Below are 21,166 nucleotides of genomic sequence, written 5' to 3'. Positions count from 1 at the left end.
GTACGAATCATGCTAGATTGACCAATTGCCCATCCTACATCCTCTATGTTCTTGACAGCCTCATCTTTGTTTCAGTAGAGTCTTTCAGTGGAATATTTCGATTCTCTTCCCCATTACTTACTTATCGGACTTGTGCTTATATGAAGAATGGATCTATGAATGACAATCTGCCTTATGATCGTTCCATGTATCATACTGAATACAATTAGAATAATCACATTAATAATTGCGTTGACTTTTATCTTGGTTCTCAAATATGTATTGAGAGTTCCATTTGTTTCGCGGGTTTTTTCTTGGATGTAAGAAGAACACAAACCTAGATGTTATGTTAATTACTACACTCGGTGGAATTGCTGCGGCATTCAATGCTGAAAAAACACCATGCCCTCCATCGTTTGGGAAACGCTGGCAAGGGTTGTCGGACCCTCGTTAATTCACTCCCAAGAGGCTTTTTATGCTTTTCTTTAGCTTTAAATTCTTATTCCATTTAAAAAATGAGTTGAGAGAACGTATTGATGCGGTACTGATGCGATTTGTTATATCATCATTTTCATTCTTTTATGTATCGAAATGGTTGATTTGAAAGTTAAAAAAAACGCATAATTCTAGATTTCAATTATACGAAAAAAGTTCAAAATTATAAAAAAAAATTTCAAGAATCACTTCCTTCTTTTATTTAAAAAAGAAGCAATAATATTTAGTGAATGAACCCACGAAAAATTATATTATAATCCACTGATGTAACTTTTACTGATCGAGAGAGAGAGAGAGAGCAGGCGATGAAAAGCGCTGTCAAGTCCAGTCCAGTCCAGTCCAGTCCACCGAGGCGAGTCGTCGTCGTGTAGTAAGAACAACGGGGCAAGAGCTTCGCTTGCGCATTCCCTCGAACACTTCTCCGGCGAGAGAGAGAGAGAGACGGAGACGTCAACGAATGGATCTCGCCGCTCTCCTTCACGCTCTGATCCCTTCGTGGAGCTCCGTGAGCACCTGCTCCCTCTGCTCCCGCATTCGCATTTTCTAGCCCCTCCGATCCCGTTGTCATCTCGCTCTTGTGGCCCCCTTCCGTTTCAGGTCGTCTTGCTGGGGACGTTCTTCGCCTACTTGGCCGCCGCCGGTTCGATACTGCACGGGAAGGTCGTTCCCGGCGCGACGCTGCCGGACGGCTCTCGGCTCTACTATCGCTGCAATGGTCTTCTTCTTCTTCTTCTTCTTCTTTCGTCGAGCTTTTTTCTCGCTCGTTGCGGAGACGCGGTTCTTGCGCTCTTAGATTTGTGATGCTTCGTTGCTCCGTTTGTGTCTTCAGGTTTGGTGTCTCTTCTTCTTCTCGTTGCTTTGCTTGGGCTCGGTGCTTGGACGGACTTCCTTCGACCCACCGTATGTCTTGATTGCTCGTGCATTCTCGCTTTTCTCGTGGGAATGAACGTACTTGTAATAAATTCATTCAATGTTGTTGCTTTAGAACTAGGATTTAGACGTTCATGATCGCTTTTGTCTTTTTGGAGTATGCTTTCGAAAGATCGTTAGTGGTTAAGTCTATAGAGATCAGATGAAGCAGACGAGATGTTGAAGCGCCTGAAATGTGGATCTACCTGTGCCATTTTACGGAAAATCTGGGACACCTAGCATTTCTGATTTATACGCAGGAAGGACTTTGTATATTTATTGGCATGGATGATTGTAGAAACAGGGGGTGCTTGTGCATTTACATGTATCTAATCGAATGTTTGCAGATAATAGCAGAAAGAGGACTTGAGCTGCTATCGACGACTTTTATATTCAGCACTCTTGTAAGTTGTGGAAATTTCTGTTGCTTTTCTCTGTTTATAGCATAAGCATATTGATGTCGTCGTAAATGTAGCTGTCTCTTCAGTGCATCTCTGCTGCCCTCTCTGACTCTTTCCTCTAGGCCTAGAGTTTCTTCATGACCGTGAGCTCTGGACCAGCATTGGTGCTGATGCTCTTCTCTGATACAGTTTTTCTCACACGGAGAGCATGTGCATGAACACATCATGAATCGAGATAAGGGTGAATATAATAGCACACTTTTGCAGATGCCAAACCTAGAACAAGAATACTTATGCTCTTGCTTATTAAATAATTTGTCGATTCGTTTTAATGAAAATGAATGTCTTACAGAGACAGTCGACTGTTTTTTGTTGATATCTTTTTGCAACAAGACCTTCGGCCTTTTCCTCCTTGAATTAATAAGGATCCTGCATATCAAAAAGTCCCATTACACAACCTTCTTCATGCTTCACCTCTTATTTATCACAACAATGCAAGGACATTGCATACATAGTTTCAATTTGTTAGCAATTCATGTGAAGTACGACAGTGAAATCAAGTAGAGGTTATCTGGGCTTGCTAGACCAGTCAAAGATCGATTGAGCCAAGTTGTCAAGCTTCTTCGTGAGAACGTGAGAGAAACTTTATGTGGGGAAGCTGGGTCTCCACATCTCTCGAATATGTGTTAAGTTAAATTAAGTAGGCTTCTTGGTCATTCATCATCACTGTTGCCCATCAGGTAGCTTCAGTTCAGAAAGATGTGCAAAAGAAGACTATGAGTAGTATTATCCTGCAACACATTGGATTTGCTTGTATATGTTTGTGATTGGTAAATGCATTCTTCCATGAATTGGCGTCCTGAACAATGGTGAATCTCCTTTTTTAGTGGTGCACATGCCATTGAGCACCAAAAGTTTATAGCAGTGGTGGGTGCCTCAACACAATACCTAATTCAAGCTATATATTTGGAGAAGGAAAACACTGAAATTGGTAATGCAACAGTACACTTGGACTGAGCCAGAAATGAATCAATAGATGCTGAACCTCAATTTAAGCAATGTAATTTGGTATCATGTTCATCATGGAAAATAAGCTGCCGAATGAATCACAACTTTGTGTATGGATATTCATTGCTAGCAATGTTTATATCACCAGCATAGATGGAAACTAGAAATGTGCACCAGAAAAAGAAACAAAGAAAGCTAGGAATAACCTCTTCTGTTCTGACATATGCATGGTGTACAATCTAGCTAGAGGTAAAATAAGTTTCCACTGATTGTGACTTTAAGGGAGTTCAATCAACACACACACATGTTTTAGGTTAAAAGCAAATGAAAGATTTGGAAGAAAGTTGAATTTGAAAAGAATAAATAGAATACCTGATGTCTATGTATGTATGGGCCCCCATGAATTACCAAAGCACAAAAGCTAGCTGATTTAATAGTTCTCTAGATGAGCCCCAATGCCAGAAGATAATTTAGCTTCCATTGAGTTTGTTGAGTTTGTCAATTAATTGGTTTTGTCCAAACTACATTCAAGAACTTCCTTGTCTTGCTCTTCTAAATGGCAAAACCAGGGCAATACAAATATCATCTTCATTTCTTCTTGCTTATGCTGCTTCTGAAAGGCAACTTTAGCAGTTTAAATCTCTCTTCCTGTTTACACTAAAAAGGTTGCTCTATTTGTCTGGATAAGAAACATAGAATAGCTGTATTTGGTTCCTAATCATTTTGCTCTGCACAATGTTCTTGTGATTACTGTTGCCAGGTTACCATTGTACTCTATGCTGCTGGGTGCAAGTCGCGTAGTAACAGTGCCTCCCTAAAGCCTCATCTGTCAGGAAACCTCACTCATGATTTGTATGTGTTTTCTCAGTTCAGAAATTTTGGCCTGATAATGGATTTGCCATCTATGCTACTCATTTCGATTCTATCACTATGACATTTTTTACCTCCTAAAAAACATAATTGCCAATTGTAAGTTGCAAGGAATCGGGGCATAGGTAAATTCTAGGAAGTATTCCTCCTTTCTTTGCACCAATGACGTGACACTTGTCGTCATTTTTAGTAACTAAACTGAACAAGTACAAGGTTTAAAAACCAATGATCTAGCTGAATTCTTGAAATTTTATATCACAATTTTTTCAGGACTATTGATTTCTTTATTGCCTATGCAAGATAATTGCCATATTGTGAGATGAAAGTATGATGTTGAGTTGCCATTTTCGGTTGTTATCTTCCATGAACAGAACTAAACATTCATCTTTTGTCCATATCTATGGTCATGTATTTGCATGACATGGTAAACTGCGGAGGTTTACATTATCGCTTCACCTGATTTTTTTTTTTGAATGAAGTAAATATCGTGTTTTGTATTGGTCTTCTGTGAAATGTGTGGCTGTTTCCATATATGTTGTCTTGGACAACATACTGGTCATCATCTAATGTTGCTAATGATAGCTTTCTTCTTAATTTACAGGTGGTTTGGAATACAGCTGAATCCTCAATTTATTGGGATAGACCTCAAGTATGTGAACTTTTCCGGTCACATTCATCGTTTTACTGATATTTAAAATACTTTTATATGTTCATGCACATCGTTTCTCGTGTGGACTAAAATATTAGTACATCACTAGTGTTTTCCAGACCACGTCTCACCTTTCATAAGTGTGAGGTTCAGCATTCTTCCGTGTTCTCTCACTTGGCTATCCATAGGCTTCTAATTGCACCAGTTTATCCTTTTTAATAACATGAAACTGCATGGGTGCTTACATGGATCTTACTTTGTATTGAATCTCACTTTAACATGATATATACAGTTGCTGATATTTCCTCACTGCGACCAAATGTTTTAGCTTTAAGTTGTAAAATTTGTCTTCTGTAGGTTTTTCTTTGTTCGAGCAGGTATGATGGGCTGGCTTCTTATCAACCTGTCAGTTCTTGCTAGAAGTGTCCAAGATGGCAACTTAAGCCTATCAGTGATCCTTTATCAGCTATTCTGCGTGGTAATTTTATGACAATCTCTTTAGCAGTTTTTAATAAAGTCAGTTTTACAAGTTCCCTCATCTAACAATTCTTTTTTCTCTTCTTTCCAGTTATATATCCTAGACTACTTTGTCCACGAGGAGTATATGACTTCCACGTAAGTGCATAACTTGTCTGTCTCCACAGTCCTTAATCTTGCACATTGAAGTTTTGTCCAGGTCGTTAAACCTGGTTCTTCTTTTTTGAGAAACTACTTTGCTGCTAAAATCTAGGAGCTTTTATCTCCACTTAAAACTCTACTGGACTGTACTCTAGATTAATAGTGCGTCTCGTTAGATCATTTAGGAAACGCTGCAATGCTCATGTATGAGCTGGCCTGCCATATGCACTGCTGTTGTTTAGCAGACAGTTCTGCTGCTAAAATCCTTTCATTGTGGCCATGTGTTCTTTCAACCTTTAGTTTGCTGGGCTTGAGAACCTGTTAACTTGAAACTTCGATCCAAATTATTAAGGTGACACCTAAATGGACCGACTGGAAATCTCAACCATAGTTTTCATTTGTCCTACATTGCTAGCGTATATTATACAGAGATCAATGTATGGTTCTGATTATAATGCTTTAAAAAGGGATAAAAATATTAACTGAGCAATGTGGGCATTGGAAAGATTGAGGCTCCCTTCTATAGTGACAAATAATACTGCATCGATGTTGGTGATTGTGCGTTCCCCTCCCCCCCCCCTTGTCCCTCTCTCCCAAAACCTCTAAACGCTAGCCCAAAAGAGAAAAGAAAAAAGGATGCTTCTCTGTGGAAATATCATATGTAAAGGAAGCACTCTACAGCAGCTGATTTTGCTAGTAATACAAGAGTGCTATTTCAGCTTTGAAACAAAAAATCCTCTGTTTATGAACTTTCAGACTTGATCACAACATTGTTTGCCAATAACCGTATGCATCAGTTGCTATTCACTGCTGCACAGCAGGCGAGACTCCTCACAACACTAAAAGCTATAATAGAAGGAAATGAGGTTCAGCCAATTGGCAATATTATGTTGCATCACAACCAGTCAGATTCCCGAGAGATAAGTGCTCTTCCTTGGGAGGTTGCCAGGCAAATGTTTTTTGCCTGGTATTAAAAATTTAAGCTTGAGACATCCACTGTTCAAGTGGAATGTCTAATATGGGAAAGTCTACAGCAATCAAAATAATTTCATGATCCTCTTGTTCATATATGAACCAAGACAAGTAAAACTTGAGCTACTGAAAAGAACACCAGATTAATTCAACCTTATTTACCTAGTGAGGGAGAATCTGACTCATGATGGTCTAAAGCAACCTTTTCTAGAGTCTTTGATTCAGGACTTGTCATTTCTATCTTCTACAAAAGAAAAGTCATTTTGAAGCCTACTCATAGATTCTACTTTAAAACTTTGTCTTCAAGTTTATCCCTACCCTTTGATAGATCATAAGTTTGTGTCTCATGTACAATATTAGCTTCATTGTACCTGAATTGATTGATATATATGTGTATGCTTCAACGATCTTGTTCAGTCTTGCTTAAGTTCATCTCCTCTGGGATGAGTTGCTTAGGTGAATATTGCTTACCTATTCCAGTATAATTCCCATTTATGACTCTATTTTGGCAATTGGACTTTTTTCTAGATGGGATATTATTGCAGAGAGATTGGGCTTCATGTTGGTATTTGGAGATCTAGTGTGGATTCCCTTCACGTTTAGCATTCAGGTATGCCATCTAGAGGAGAACATACAATACGTTTGGTCATTATTTCTGTCTCTTTCTACTATAGCTATCAATTGTCACATTATCACAATATCCACGAACCTATATTTCATACTTACAGCCTGCTGCACAGGGGGGGGGGGGGTGGGGGGTGCTGGTGGCTCCTGAGTTTTGCCAACCCGATGCTTAATTGATGGTTAATGAGCATTGCTTATCTAGCATTATGGGCAAGCCAATTAAGTTCATGATAAAGCTCCATCCATGCCTAGCAAATATACATATTTCAAATCTCTGGATGCTGTGATTAGTATTATTTTGTTCTTTGGTGTTCAGTGAATTATTGACAGTTCATGCAACATCTCTCTGTTTTCTAGTTGTTCACTTCCAGATCTCTTAGGAGGATTAGAAAAGTTGCCTTATTATACTAATCTTGATTGCCTTTAAAGGATTGCACCCTAAGAGTCCACATCTCACTATGTCAGTCGTTGTACACCCTAAATGGAAGATTGCATCTTTAAGGTCATTAGGAACCATTTATTAGATAATTATGCGGTTTTGAGGATTATTTTGTTGAAAGAGAGCACCGCCACTCTCTCTCCCTTCTCCAGAAATTTCTAGTAAAAGTCCATCGGTAAAGAAAATCTGCGCCACTTCTAGACTTCTCCAAGAAAATCTAGTTGCCAAGTTGTTTAAAGGATTGCACCCTAAGAGTCCACATCTCACTATGTCAGTCGTTGTACACCCTAAATGGAAGATTGCATCTTTAAGGTCATTAGGAACCATTTATTAGATAATTATGCGGTTTTGAGGATTATTTTGTTGAAAGAGAGCACCGCCACTTTCTCTCCCTTCTCCAGAAATTTCTAGTGAAAGTCCATTGGTAAAGAAAAGCTGCGCCACTTCTAGACTTCTCCAAAGAATCTAGTTGCCAAGCTGTTATAAGAAGATATTTGTAGAAAGCCAACAAAGTCAGTGAATGCACCGACCTTCCATCCTATAAATAGGAGCAACTTGCTCCTCGTGCAGGTGTGAGTAAGGAGTCCAAGTAAGAGAGTGTGTGGGTGTGCAGAGATAGAAAAGTAGTGTTGTAGTGGGTGGCGTGTGAATGTAGAGAGATGATGTAAGAGTGAGGCTTGAGAGCATTGTCATGATTGTACTGTGACGTGTGTGCAGTGAGTGGTGTGAGAGAGTGGTGAGTGTGTCAAAGTCTCTTGCAATAATAGAAGAGTGTTTATAGTAATTGGCAACCATTAAAAACTCAACAAGTGGTATCAGAGCCCGGTTTCTGGGATCATTGTAAGAGCAAGCGGTTGGGGACCGTCAACCTAGCGATCGAGATCGTGGCACGTGAAGACGTGGTCAGGGACCATTTTACGTGAGCAGGCGGTCAGAGATTGGAGGACGCCGGAGTTCTGTCGTTGCACAAGTCAGGGACTGTGAAGCTGGTCAGTCTGGGACCGGGCTTACTTGGTGAAGTGTTGGACATTATAACCAAGTCATGATGGCGGATTTCTCAAGTTCGGTGAACGGCATCGAGAAGCTCAATAGCTTCAATTATAATAATTGGAGTACTCGCATGCAATACTACTTGCAGGGTCAAGACTTGTGGGATATTGTTGGCGGCAGCAACACCACACCACCCACAAATGATAGCGAATTAAGAAAATGGAACATCAGAGCAGGCAAGGCTCTTTATGTTCTTGCTGTAACTGTCAAAGATGAGTTGTTGCAGCATATTAAGAGCACAAAGACCCCTAAGGAGGCATGAGATAACTTGGCGGCACTATTCGCGAGGACGAACGATGCCAAGTTACAAAGGCCGGAGAACGAGCTCCTCTCAATCTCGCAACAAGATATGATGGTGAGTCAATATTTCTCCAAAGTTAAATCTATTTGTGAAGAAATTTCAAAGTTAGATCCTTAGAATGCCATCTCTGAGACAAGGATGAGAAGAATTATCATTCACGGATTACGGCCGGAGTACAACGGTATTGTTACGGCCACCCGTGGATGGGCGAACGAGCCAACTCTAACTGAGTTGGAGACTATATTGGCCAACCAAGAGGCGTCAGACAAACAGATGCCTAAGGTCTCGGTCAAGGATGATGAAAATGCCCTCTTCAGTAGTAAAAGACGGTTCAAGGGGTCTATGAGCCAAAGCAGATATGGTGCTGGCACAAGGGATGGCAAACAATGGAGGAGTCATGAAAATTGGCAAAGACGACCAAAACAGTGGAAAAGTTATGGAGACTGGCGGAGGCAACCAAAAGAGAGGAGTTATCAGCCAGGGGGAGCTTGTCAAGATCGCGACAAGGATAATGATGAAGATGAGAGCAAAAGAAGGCGAAGCAGACGATGCTACATCTGCGGCAAGGTAGGACACATTGCTTAAGTCTGTTGGTACAGACGGGAAGAAGGAAATGTTGCAACTTTTATCAAGAAAAAGATTGAAAGTGAAGATAAATGGAACTTCCAAGCACCTGTTGCAGTGGCAGAACGAGAAGAGCTTGCAACCTCCTGTATATCATGGAAACAGATGAGAAGACAGCCCTTGTCGCGTCTCTGAAGGAGAATGAGCCAAGAGAGAACTCGAAAAAGCAAGTAGCGACGTCAACGAGCAGTTGTGAGAAGCAACTGCAAGAGATGCAGGAGATGATAAAGATGCTGAAGATCAAGAAGGGAAAGATGGAGAAAATGTTGAAGAAGAGGAACGAGATGCTGAGGCAGAAGGACAAGGAGCTTGAGATCAAAGAAAGAAAGCACGAGAAGCTTCAATATGAGCTTAAGAAATTGCAAACGTTGAAGGAGAAGAAGAAATATTGGTCTGAGGAAAAGAGGCCATATCCGAGGTGCAAGGGTCATTGGAATAAAATTAAGAAGAAGGAACCGAAAGCAAAAATTAAAAAGACTTCAAATATTTTGAAGGCGAAATGGAAGAGAATCACTGCTTTGGAGAAGAAGCCTTATGTGAAGAAGGATCAAGATGTCGAAGTGCTTCGGCGGGGATTAAATCGGTTAAAGCATGAAATGAAAATTATGAACGAAAGGCTTGACCAAATAAGCTGAAATCCCCATTCGCATTGAGAGAGAGTAGTCGGTGCGGGGGAGTGTTGAAAGAGAGCACCGCCACTTTCTCTCCCTTCTCCAGAAATTTCTAGTGAAAGTCCATTGGTAAAGAAAAGCTGCGCCACTTCTAGACTTCTCCAAAGAATCTAGTTGCCAAGCTGTTATAAGAAGATATTTGTAGAAAGCCAACAAAGTCAGTGAATGCACCGACCTTCCATCCTATAAATAGGAGCAACTTGCTCCTCGTGCAGGTGTGAGTAAGGAGTCCAAGTAAGAGAGTGTGTGGGTGTGCAGAGATAGAAAAGTAGTGTTGTAGTGGGTGGCGTGTGAATGTAGAGAGATGATGTAAGAGTGAGGCTTGAGAGCATTGTCATGATTGTACTGTGACGTGTGTGCAGTGAGTGGTGTGTGAGAGTGGTGAGTATGTCAAAGTCTCTTGTAATAATAAAAGAGTGTTTATAGTAATTAGCAACCATTAAAAACTCAACATATTTGAGCCATGTTTATATGCCTACATGAGTAATTGTCATCTCTGATACAGGGTTGGTGGCTTTTGAGGAATAATGTAGAGCTAACAACTACTGCTGCCATTGCTAATTGTTTCATATTTCTGATTGGGTAGGCTTCGTTGAAGTTATATTGACTTTTGCCGATGAACCTAATATTTCTTGCCGCCTTTACTAAGATTTCATTTTCCTTTGCCTAAAAAACTGCGTAGATATATGGTGTTCCGAGGAGCTAACAAGCAAAAGCATGTGTTCAAAAGGAATCCCAAAGCACTTATATGGGGTCATCCTCCAAAAGTTGTAGGGGGGAAGTTGCTTGCTTCTGGTTATTGGTAAAACAACAGTCCCCTCCTTCTATTGCTGTGATTTATGGTTAATGTAAGTGATATGAAGGTCATGAATGAAATCCAAGTCTAAGATGAACAGATAGGACCACAAGTATGTGTAATGTAATGTGCTTGCAGCCTTGCACACCTACCTCAATAGTTTCAACTTGTATTGTTGGATTTATCGGCTAGCTCCTTTGCAGTTTTATGTTAATAAAAGTTCTGTTAGCCTGGTTTTTCACATCTTATGCATATCAAACCTTCTCCATTGTCTGAAGTTATACAGCACTCACTGATAGTCAATTCTTTCTGTTTCTGTGAAGCTTGCTATACCTTTATTTTGCTTCTCCTTACACCCCACTTCCAGTGATCTCTGTGAAGATGCATGATTTTTCAAGTAAGGCACACTCTAATAGAAAAGAAAAAAGGTAGATTAATCGCCTCTGTCAATATGCTTCATGAAAGTGAATGTAATTTTGGTAAAATATGATGGAGAAGGCTGTAAAGCACGGTAAATAACAAGTCTTATGTTTCTTTCATTCTGGTTCCCAAAAAGTTGAATATTTTTCCCTGCTTCTCTTGCGAATTTTGACTTCACGTATCCTTTGGTTGAAGGGGAATTGCAAGGCACTGTAATTACCTTGGCGACTTGCTGCTGGCACTGTCCTTCAGTTTGCCTTGTGGACTAAGGTGAGTTTTGACTTTGTGCAACTCTATTATTGTCTGCCTTGTTTGCCAAAATAAGTAGATCACAGATTTTAAGAGCTTCCGTTTTCTTTTTTTTCATGTAGTTCACCAGTTCCTTATTTCTACCCAATTTATCTCCTCATTCTGCTGATATGGAGAGAGAGAAGAGACGAAGCTCGTTGTGCAGAAAAGTACAGAGAAATTTGGGCAGAATACCGTAGACTAGTTCCTTGGAGGATATTCCCCTATGTTTATTAGAGGTATAGTAGTTCATCTAGTAATGTTAGATCGCGCAACTTCCGTAAGAAAAATCTGGAGTGTGAAATTGAGGGGTCATTTGTTTTCTGTACTTGTATCCTTCATCTTACAAGTTGTAGTTTCTTGGTAGGGTGGTGTTACATTTTCTTTTGTTCTTTTTTCATTAAAAAAAGAGAGAAGCTTTGGTAAACCCTGGTAGGGTGTTCTCCTTTTCATTATGAACTTTCTGGAGATAAGCCCAAATTTGGTCTTTCTGTTGCTTTTGCTATTCGATTGTTTCCGAGTGATGTGGTATCGAGTACTCTTTGACTCGCCAGTGTACGATGAAATCCTTTCATCATCGCTTGCCATTACTATTATAACCTCGTCCAATCTTGTTCTTTTACTTTGTTTTATGGTGCCTCGTGCTTATCATTCAGTAAAGAAGAGGACCAGCATGCTTTCCTTCTGTAAAGGCTTTACTATTGGAATGCCTCATTATGCAGTGTATGGACAGAAGGGTATTATGCACAGGCTTGTTATGGGAATGATATGCAATAGATAGAATCTATCGCGAGTAAAATCTTCATGTTTTTTTGTATTTTCTGAAGGTTGAGCATTAGCCAAATAACTGATAATTAGATTTTGTCAACGAGCATTCATACTTACAAGCTACATTTTATAAGATTCGGAAAATTTTTGAAGCGTTTTGTGTACTTTAATTTTTCGCGATGTTTGAATTTATTGCTTGTACAAGCTCTACGGAGGGAAATATATGTCTCATCTAAAGAGGGTTATAGGGAAAAGATTACACATCAAAACTCAATACCATAGTTTTTATTCTCCAACTTTAGAAAGATCTTGACGAGTGTCTTGAAAATGCTCATCCAGCGTATGCTAATGAAAATACTTCTGATTTCTAAGAAATCAATTATAGTAATGCATAACACTAGAAAAATAACTTATTAAAAAATAGTCGATTTTCTTTAATAGATAGTGGGATGTTTATTAATAATTAGGGTTAATACCACAAAAAACCTTAAACTAGTATGCTGATAATAAATTTACTTTCAACTAATTTTTTGACCACAAAAAATCCCAAACTGGTACACCCGTAACAAATTTATCTCAAGCTAATTTTTTTACCACAAAAAATTTCAAATTGGTACACTTGTGACAAATTTACTCTCCGTTAAATTGGATTGATACTATGAAAAATCACAAATTAGTAAATCTGTGACAAACAGAATGGTAAAATCCCAAACTAGTATACTTGTTAACTGCTACGTGTCAATCAATTCAGCAATTTGACAGTAAAATTTAACGGAAACTAACGGATGATAAATTTGTTACGTGTACCAGTTTGAGGTTTTTGTTGGTCAAAGAAATTAGTTTGGGGTAAATTTATCATAAATATACTATTTTAGGATTTTTCATGGTATTAACCCCAATAATTAGCATAAATTATTTCCACGATCCTCTTACCTTTTGCGATTGTGACATTTTGTGTCCGGAGTCAATGTATATAGCTTGCTTGAAGACAAGATGGGCTTTCGAACTTTCAAACCTTAGTCCAAGCCTCAATCGACAAGAAAATATAGCCGAAGATTGTTTTTTAATCCCACAAACTTAATAAAAGAAAAAAAATTAAAAACCCTTAATCGTGCGGTTAGCAATTAGTTCAAGCAACCTTCAGTAAATAATCGTGTCTCGCACGCATTAGTGCTCATTCATTAATGTGCAATTGATATTTTACAAGTCCACCGTAACGAGTCGACTATCACTTTAGGAATTTAGGCTTCTTCCCTTTGGGTTTTTGAGGGACTGACACGTCTAATCAAATCTGGATCTTTGATTTTAAGCATGTCAAAGGGCCATTTATTTAAGAGGGGCCGAAATGAAAAATTCAATGTGCACTAACTAGTCCTCCTAAGTGCAAACCTAGGATCAGAAAATACAGTGCTGAGTTTTAAACACTTCCGGACCTATCGACATGGAGTTTGAGAGAAATTTCTCAATAGCACCAGGCTTAGAGTACATGAAGTTGCCAATCACGAATAATGCGAGACCAAAGTCAAATATGAATTGAATATGTAGGGATGTGCTTTGGTTTCCTTCTATTGCTACTTTTCTTAAAACCCACTGAACCGTCGTTAAAGTCTAAACTCAATGCTTTTGTCAGGGGCCCACGTTCATATTTTCAACATGACACATAAATCCCGAAAGCAGACAAATGGACACCCCCATTTTAGAATCTGTCAAAGCTCACCACAGCATAATCCTAACCTTTTTCTCAGTTTTCATTCGGATCGTTGACCCAAAAAAACACTCTTTCTTTTGATCTGCTTTTCGATCACCGCCATCTACAATTTGAACCAACCCAGCACATCCCTCTTATACTTAAGAAGACAGATTCAGACTTTGCTCACAATGTCATCGACAATGAACAACACATATCAAGCACCAACCTTGAAAGAAATTTAAGAGGATCGTCAGTGTATGCAGCTTACGATCTCTAAGGTCAGTTACGTGGCTGAGTCTCGTGTACTACAACTGTATCTTATCCTGACCCAAAGCCTAAGAAATTCTAACATACGAACCAATTATTGTCGTTCATGGAGGAGATACAATGACAGTCTATCTTCCCTACATCACAATAAGCATACCTCATTTAGAACTCTACCTTCGACAGAGATTTGGTATCCAAACTTATTAAGAGTACTCATTATGATAAGGTCCTTCTTAGTTTTGTACATGCATTACGCCAATTAACATTCTCACCACTCCATTGTGCACCTTAATATGAATTGTCCCAACCCCTTCTACTTCACAAGCAACACTATTTCTCATAAACACCTTACCACCATCCATGCAATGATGGGTAGTAAACCAATGTCCATTAAAAGTCACATGATAAAAACAGCTAGAGTCAAACAACCAATCATCACCTATGAACTCGTGGTGACTACCAACCCATCATTGGCATCACTAGAACTATTATCAACTGTAGTAACAACATTACTTTTGCCTGCAAACTTCAACATATCTGCTTTACTCTTGTACTTTAGACAATCTCTCCTTAGTGCGCTACCTCACGTAGTGATAACATCACGAATCCGAACGTTGGAGTTTGATTTGGAATGACTCTTCCATTTGCAACCCCAAATCCTCAGCATTCGTCTCTACCCTGAATAACTATGCGCAAGTTATCTTCTCGTAACTACTCCTTAGAAAACAAGATGGACTATAACTCTTCCAGTAGAGACACTTACAACATCATGCCTTGTTTCTCGTCCGGCAATGCTTTATTGACGTTATTCAAGTCCATCATGAGTTTGTTAAACTCATTTGAATGAGTTCTAATAGATGTGTTTTCAACAACCCGGAATTGAAACATCCTCTTAAGCATATACAAGTAACTATTCAAATCCTGTTAGATAAAGTGTTTCAAGTTTTGCCAACAAAGCTACATCTCTTTGACCACTTTAATCAACACGCATATGATAGATCAAACAGGATTATGCTTTTTTCCTTCTCCATCAACTTTACCTAAATATCTTTGCCATCCAACACCTTCATCAAACCTTCGATTGTTAACAGGATACACATCTTTATACAGCATAACATAAAGTTGTTCCTCCCATTGAGTTTCTCAATTTCAACTTTCGCTTTGGACATATTTGCAACAATAGAATTTCCAAACAATGTTTTGACAAGCAAAAGTCCCAAGTTAACTCCGTAAACCTTAACCTTAGTTCTGACACCAATTGTTGCGAAATAACGTAGAAGCTAATAGATCTTACAATTTAAGTCTAACATGAGAAGAAAAAGTTAATAAAGAAATCAACGAAAAACAATCAAGACACTACAGATTTACGTGATTTGGTCTAGGTGTTGGTCTCTGCTCCATAGGAAGAGCCAGCTTCAAAGAAATCTAGTATGAATTCGAAGAATTACACCATTTACAATTGCTCAATCGTTCAAGTGTTTCCCGATACTAGATTACACCCAAAGCAAAACCCATAAGTTCTTTTTTTTTTTACGCAATCTCTCACGGAAAACTCACTTAGAAAAGTCACACAAAAAACCCTAACACTCAACTTGCTTGCTCTCGTGGGTAATAACCAAGTAGAATTCCCTTTGTATATGTTCTTATTTGAATTGCCGACTCAAATTATAAAACCTACTCAAATTAGGAATCCAACTCCAATGTGGAAAGTTTTCAATAATTTCTTACTTGTTCGGACGTCAAACCATAAGTCCTATTTGAATTTCAAATTTCAAATTTCGATCAGATTTTTTTCACAAATTCAAACTAGAAACATATTCTCAACGTTATATTCTAACAATAAAAAACCGCTGAGATCTGAAAAATCCCTCATCCCAAATCCTAATTATGCTTCACGTCTAGATCTTGTCCTTGAAATGTCACCACCTAACTCGCGTAAGGCTGGCTCTTTTTTCCCATTTATAATCGAACATATATCCTTTTCACCAAGATAATATAACACGTTTGCCACGTGGTGCTAATGGATAACTTACTGGGGATGGTAACAGGTCGAGACTAATGAGGTTCCTATTCAGCTTGTAGTCAAATGGGAGTCTAATAGGTCACAATCAAATTTCGAGTTATGGAGAGGATTCGGGGTCCAATTATGCAACAAATTTTCTATAAGGTTCGATATGAGTCAAAGATACGTTTGTTTGATATGGTCAAACTCAAACTTCACCGACCGATTTAAAACGGGTAAAGTACGAAAAAAAATCCTAAACTTATTGTATTGATACCAATTCAGTTTTAAACATTTTAATTTGACAAATTTAATCTAAACATTTTCACATTTGTAACAATTGAGTCTGTCTGGCTAATTTAGGCGGTAAATTGCTGACGTGGACGCTGACTGTCCGACGTGGCACGGCTGACGCTAAAGTGGGCATTTTTTTAAATTTTTTTTCTCTTTCTTTTTTTTTTCCATGGCCTGTGCACCCGGCCAGCAAAGGCCATGCCCGGCGAGGCCGTCCTGGCCTGGGACAGGGTTGGCTTTGCTAGATTCGGCAAGGGCAGCCTCGTCGGTGCTCGGCCTTGCTAGACGGCACAGGTCATGGAGGAAAAAGAAAGAAAAGAATTCAAAAAAAAAATATCCATGTCAGCGCTAGCCATGCCAGGTAGGATGACCGACGTCCATGTCAGCAATTTCCGCTCTAAATTGACTCGATGTGTTGAGGAAAACTCCTATTGATTTTGAAGTTGACAAAACCTTCCATGTTATTGTAAATCTGATACTTATTCTAAACTATTTTATTCCAGGTATGTATATATATTCTGGAAGCTCAGAAGGAAATTTTTCAGACTTTACAAGCTGGCTAAATAAAAAGTTCATATCTTATTGAAGACCCACATAATCTTAGTTCTGAAAAGCAGACGCAGAAGTTATTTAGATGCAGACGCAGACGCAGAAGTTATTCAGACGCAGACGCAGAATTTCTTCAGACGCAGAACTCAGAACGAAACATAACAGCTAGTGATTTGGTATGGATTTCACAGAAGGAAAGTTTTGATTGTTTCAATCTAAGGCTATAATTGATTGACAATCAAATACTACGACAAGTATTCATTACAACGGATAAAGCTCTACTTATGGAAACCAAGATTCTGATTGTATGGACGACTAGAATCAGCGGGATTCAAAATCTGTCATCCAACGGCTACTCAATCTTTTTTATACAAATCTGTCCAAGGTGAAGATTGGAAGGTGATCCTCTAAAAGCTGTCCAACGGCTAGTTTGGAAGTAGAGGAGTATTTAAGGAGATCAACGAGCAGCAGAAGGAAGTATAGAATCAAGAATCAACAAGTCCAAAGTCTGAGCATATTCCGATCATTTCTTTTGTCTTTCTGAGCCTAAAATTAAGATCTTGAGGGACACTTTGTAAGAGTGATTGTGTGAGATAGAGAGTCCTATCATACACAAGAGTGCTGTCACTCAGAAGCTGTAATTTCTCTTGATTACATAGTGAAATCCAGCCGGTAGGCTGTCAGCGTGGGAAAGTAGACGTAGGCTTGCTATAAGCCGAACCATTATAAATTTGTGTGCAGTTTTTCTATCCCTTATCTCTTATCTTACATACTGCACATCAAGGTGATGCCTTATCTCTTATAAATTTGTGTGCACTGTTTATAAACTGACTTGAATCTGAATTTTATTCAGACTCAACTGTAATCTTTCATTTCCGCATAAATTGTTTAAGATCACCTATTCACCCCCTCTAGATGATCCTTGCTAGCTACATCAATTGGTATCAGAGCAGGTTGCTCATTTATTGAAGTGTTTTACTTCTGAGCTAACGATCTATATGGCTAGCTTGAGTGCTCCAGGGCTCATTGAAGGACAAAGCAACAACAGACCACCATATTTCGATGGCAAGAAATATAGTGTCTAGAAGAATAAGATGAAGGCATTCATAAAGTCAATTGATCACATGCAATGAGATGTCATCATCAGATGAGTCAATCCAAAATCTTCTGATTCAAAAGAAAAGGCAGATGCAAGCAAAGCAGCAGATCCTCCATTATCTCAAACTGAGATATCCAAAAGAGAAACTTTAGATTCCAAAGCAATTTATTCTTTCTATTGTGCCTTATCACCTATTGAATATAAAAAAAATTGCTGCTTGTGAATCAGCTAAGGAAATCTGGGATACTCTCCACACTACTTATGAAGGAACAGATCGAGCCAAGGAAACTCAAATCAATCTTTTGCTTGGTCAATATGAAGCCTTCAAAATGAAGCCTGAAGAATCAGTTGCTGATATGTATGATAGGTTTGCTGACATAGTAAACGGTCTTGCATATCAAGGACAACCAGTCCCAGATGCGATGAAAGTCAACAAACTACTAAGAGGACTGACAAAGCAGTGGGATAATATCAAAACATCTCTTCGAGAGACACAAAGGATCAAGCCTCTATCGGTGAATGAGTTAATTGGAACTCTTCAATCATATGAGACTGAGCAACGGAATGAGGAAAATGAATCCAGAGGTAATAAGTCAATTGCATTAAAAACCAACATTGATTCTGATGGGCTTGGAAGAAAATAATGGATATCCGTCCGCAATTTCGGATACAATTTCGTTGGCGTATAGGTGATGGCTCATCCGTATCGTTTTGGTTTGATAATTGGCACCCTAAGGGCCCTCTCTCTGACTTTTTCTCTAATAGAGAAATCTATTCCTCTGGCATCCCGAGAAATGCATCTGTCCATGATTTCCTATGCTCTACATGGGATGAATCCTCTTTCATGGAAATCTTCAATTCATGGACAGACCCGCTACCCACGATTGTCGATAGTCCTGATATGTTCGTTTGGCAAGGCCATTCTTCTGGGATATTCTCCACAGCAACGGCTTGGGAGTTGATCAGAACCAAGAGTCCAAAAGTGTTATGGAGTTCCTTTATCTGGGACCGTAGCATTGCACCAAGGTATGCCTTTTTACTATGGCTCATCTCGAAAAATAGACTCCCAACTCAGGTTGTCTTACTCAGCTACAACAGAATTCCGGAAGGACTTTGTGCATTTTGTAAATATAGACTGGATTCTATAGATCATTTGTTTTTTGGGTGCCAATGCACGGGTTCCCTTGCATTGTTTTGGGCAAACTCTTGCAATCTCTCCTGGCGGAATAAACCATGGATAGATAATCTACGATGGGCAAGCAAGTTCATTAGTGGTGATAACTTCCAACATCGGATTGCTCGGTTCTCTCTTGGCGCTTTATGTCATATTATTTGGTCCGAACAGAATCATATTCTTTTTAGGAACCAACCCCTGTTTTTACCAGCCATGTACAATCACCTTGTAAAGGTTGTTCGGGACAGAGGGTTATCCATGCAACCTGTTCAAGACACTCGCTGCAACAGGAAGATCCAAACTAATTGGGGCATTTCATCGTCCATATTCGCGTAACTTGCTTTTGCGTCCTTGTTTGTAACTTCTATAGTTAGTTGGCTGATGTTTAAGCCTTCTTGTACTGCTTTCATACTTTGTCTAACCGTAACACCTTTGCACTTGTTGGGACACATAAAGGAGTCGCTATATGTGCGGGGTTTTTGTGTTCGGTTACCATCCCTGTAAGTATGGCTTTGAAAAGTTTATTCAATACTTAAAAAAAAAAAACATTGATTCTGATGCAGATTCTGAAGATGAAGATGTTGATGATGAAGAACTGGCCCTCTTCATAAAGAAGTATAAGAAGATGAAAATCAAAGAAAGAAACCTCAAAGGGAGGAAGCCTTTTGAGAAGAAGAAGACTATTGATGAAATAGAAAAGTCAAAGGAGGTGATTTGCTTTAATTGCAGGAAAAGTGGACATATTAAGCCAAATTGTCCACTTCTGAAAATGAAGACCAAATTTGAGAAAGCAAAGAAAGCCTTAAAAACAGAAACCTGGAGTGATATAGAGTGTGAAGACAGTGATGAAGATATCTCAAATTTCTGTCTAATGGCTAAGTCAGACTCAGACTCAGATTCAGATTCTGATCCTAAAGTGGAAATTGAGGTAAAGCATTCTGATATGCCTATTGAAGTATCAAATTACATTGATGAATTATACTTTGAATTTAAGACTGCTCTTAAAAGAATCTCTTCTTTGAAAAAGAAAAATTCATCACTGAGGCAATAGGATGTTTCACAAAAAGAAAAAATCGATTTCCTTCAAAAAGAATTTCATCAAGTCAAGGAAAGTCGAGATTTTCTTTCCAAAGAAAATGCTGTTTTGAAAAAGGAAGTTTTAGAAATTACTTCAAAGTTCTCAAAAGGTTCAGAAACCTTGAAGCATATCCTTTCTATCCAAATTCCTTACTACAACAAATCTGATCTCGAATTTGTGAAGGAAAGTGATAGCTTAATTGATTTTCCAAAGGTCAAGGAGAGACTAAGACAAAGACCTCCTCGACAAGCTTATAAAAATCATTTCAAAAGGAATTTTGTCAAACCTGTTGGCCGAAGTGCTCTTAAGTGCTCAAAATGTGGAGATCCACATCATTTTGAGAATGAATGTCCTAAGGTCTGGAGACCTATTCGAAGAGACTTTGTTAAGACAGCCTATACTAATGCTCAAGGACCCAAACAAATTTGGGTACCAAAGAAAACTTGAGATGTTGTGACTTTTGCAGGTTACCACAAAGAGAAAAAGAAAGTGGTACCTAGACAGTGGATGTTCTAGACACATGATAGGAGATCCAAGCATATTCGTTGAACTACAAAGCCTGGATGGTGGAAAAGTTTCCTTTGGAGGAAATAACAAAGGAAAAATAGTTGGCAAAGGAACGGTTGAAATTGGAGGACTCACAATCAATGATGTTTCATTGGTAAAAGGACTCAACTACAACTTGATAAGCATAAGCCAACTATGTGATACAGGTTTCAGAATCAACTTTCAAGAAGATACATGCTCAGGAACAAGTAAAGATTCTTCTCAAACATTCACAGGAAGAAGACATGGAAATATTTATCTTCTAGATGTCAATCCAAACTCCATTCATTGCTTGATCTCAATCAAAGAGGATGAAGATCTATGGCACAGAAGATTGGGGCATATCAGTATGAAACAAATCTCAAAGATCTCAAACAAGAAATTGGTTCGAGGTCTGCCAGATTTGAAATATAAGAAAACAGAGTTATGCAATGCCTGCACTCTAGGAAAACAAGTAAGAAGCTCTTTTAAGTCTATACATCATGTATCCACTAATCGTGCTTTGCAGCTTCTTCATATGGATTTATTTGGACCAACCAGAACACAAAGCATTGGTGGTAAGAAATATTGTTTAGTTATTATTGA

The 21,166-nt window shown here is 38.8% G+C and overlaps 1 protein-coding gene across 1 annotated transcript; it reads left to right on the top strand.

Annotated features, from left to right (window-relative positions):
* The first annotated feature begins 805 nt into the window (after window positions 1-805).
* LOC115675307 (delta(14)-sterol reductase) lies at window positions 806-11,557 on the top strand. Its single transcript, XM_030597910.2, has 13 exons — window positions 806-979; window positions 1,072-1,189; window positions 1,304-1,374; window positions 1,731-1,787; window positions 3,553-3,644; window positions 4,264-4,311; window positions 4,669-4,789; window positions 4,880-4,926; window positions 6,430-6,511; window positions 10,116-10,192; window positions 10,293-10,412; window positions 11,022-11,096; window positions 11,198-11,557. The coding sequence occupies exons 1-13, from the start codon at window positions 932-934 to the stop codon at window positions 11,349-11,351; spliced, it is 1,110 nt and encodes a 369-aa protein (XP_030453770.1). The 5' UTR covers window positions 806-931; the 3' UTR covers window positions 11,352-11,557.
* The last annotated feature ends 9,609 nt before the right edge of the window (window positions 11,558-21,166 follow it).

This window comes from Syzygium oleosum, unplaced genomic scaffold (genome assembly GCF_021117445.2).
Source record: "Syzygium oleosum isolate NSW1041296 unplaced genomic scaffold, Sole_v2.1 Sole_v2.28, whole genome shotgun sequence".
In the NCBI taxonomy this organism is placed as follows: domain Eukaryota; kingdom Viridiplantae; phylum Streptophyta; class Magnoliopsida; order Myrtales; family Myrtaceae; genus Syzygium; species Syzygium oleosum.
Note: the sequence above shows the minus strand (reverse complement) of the source record. Positions and strands in the feature narration are given on the sequence as shown.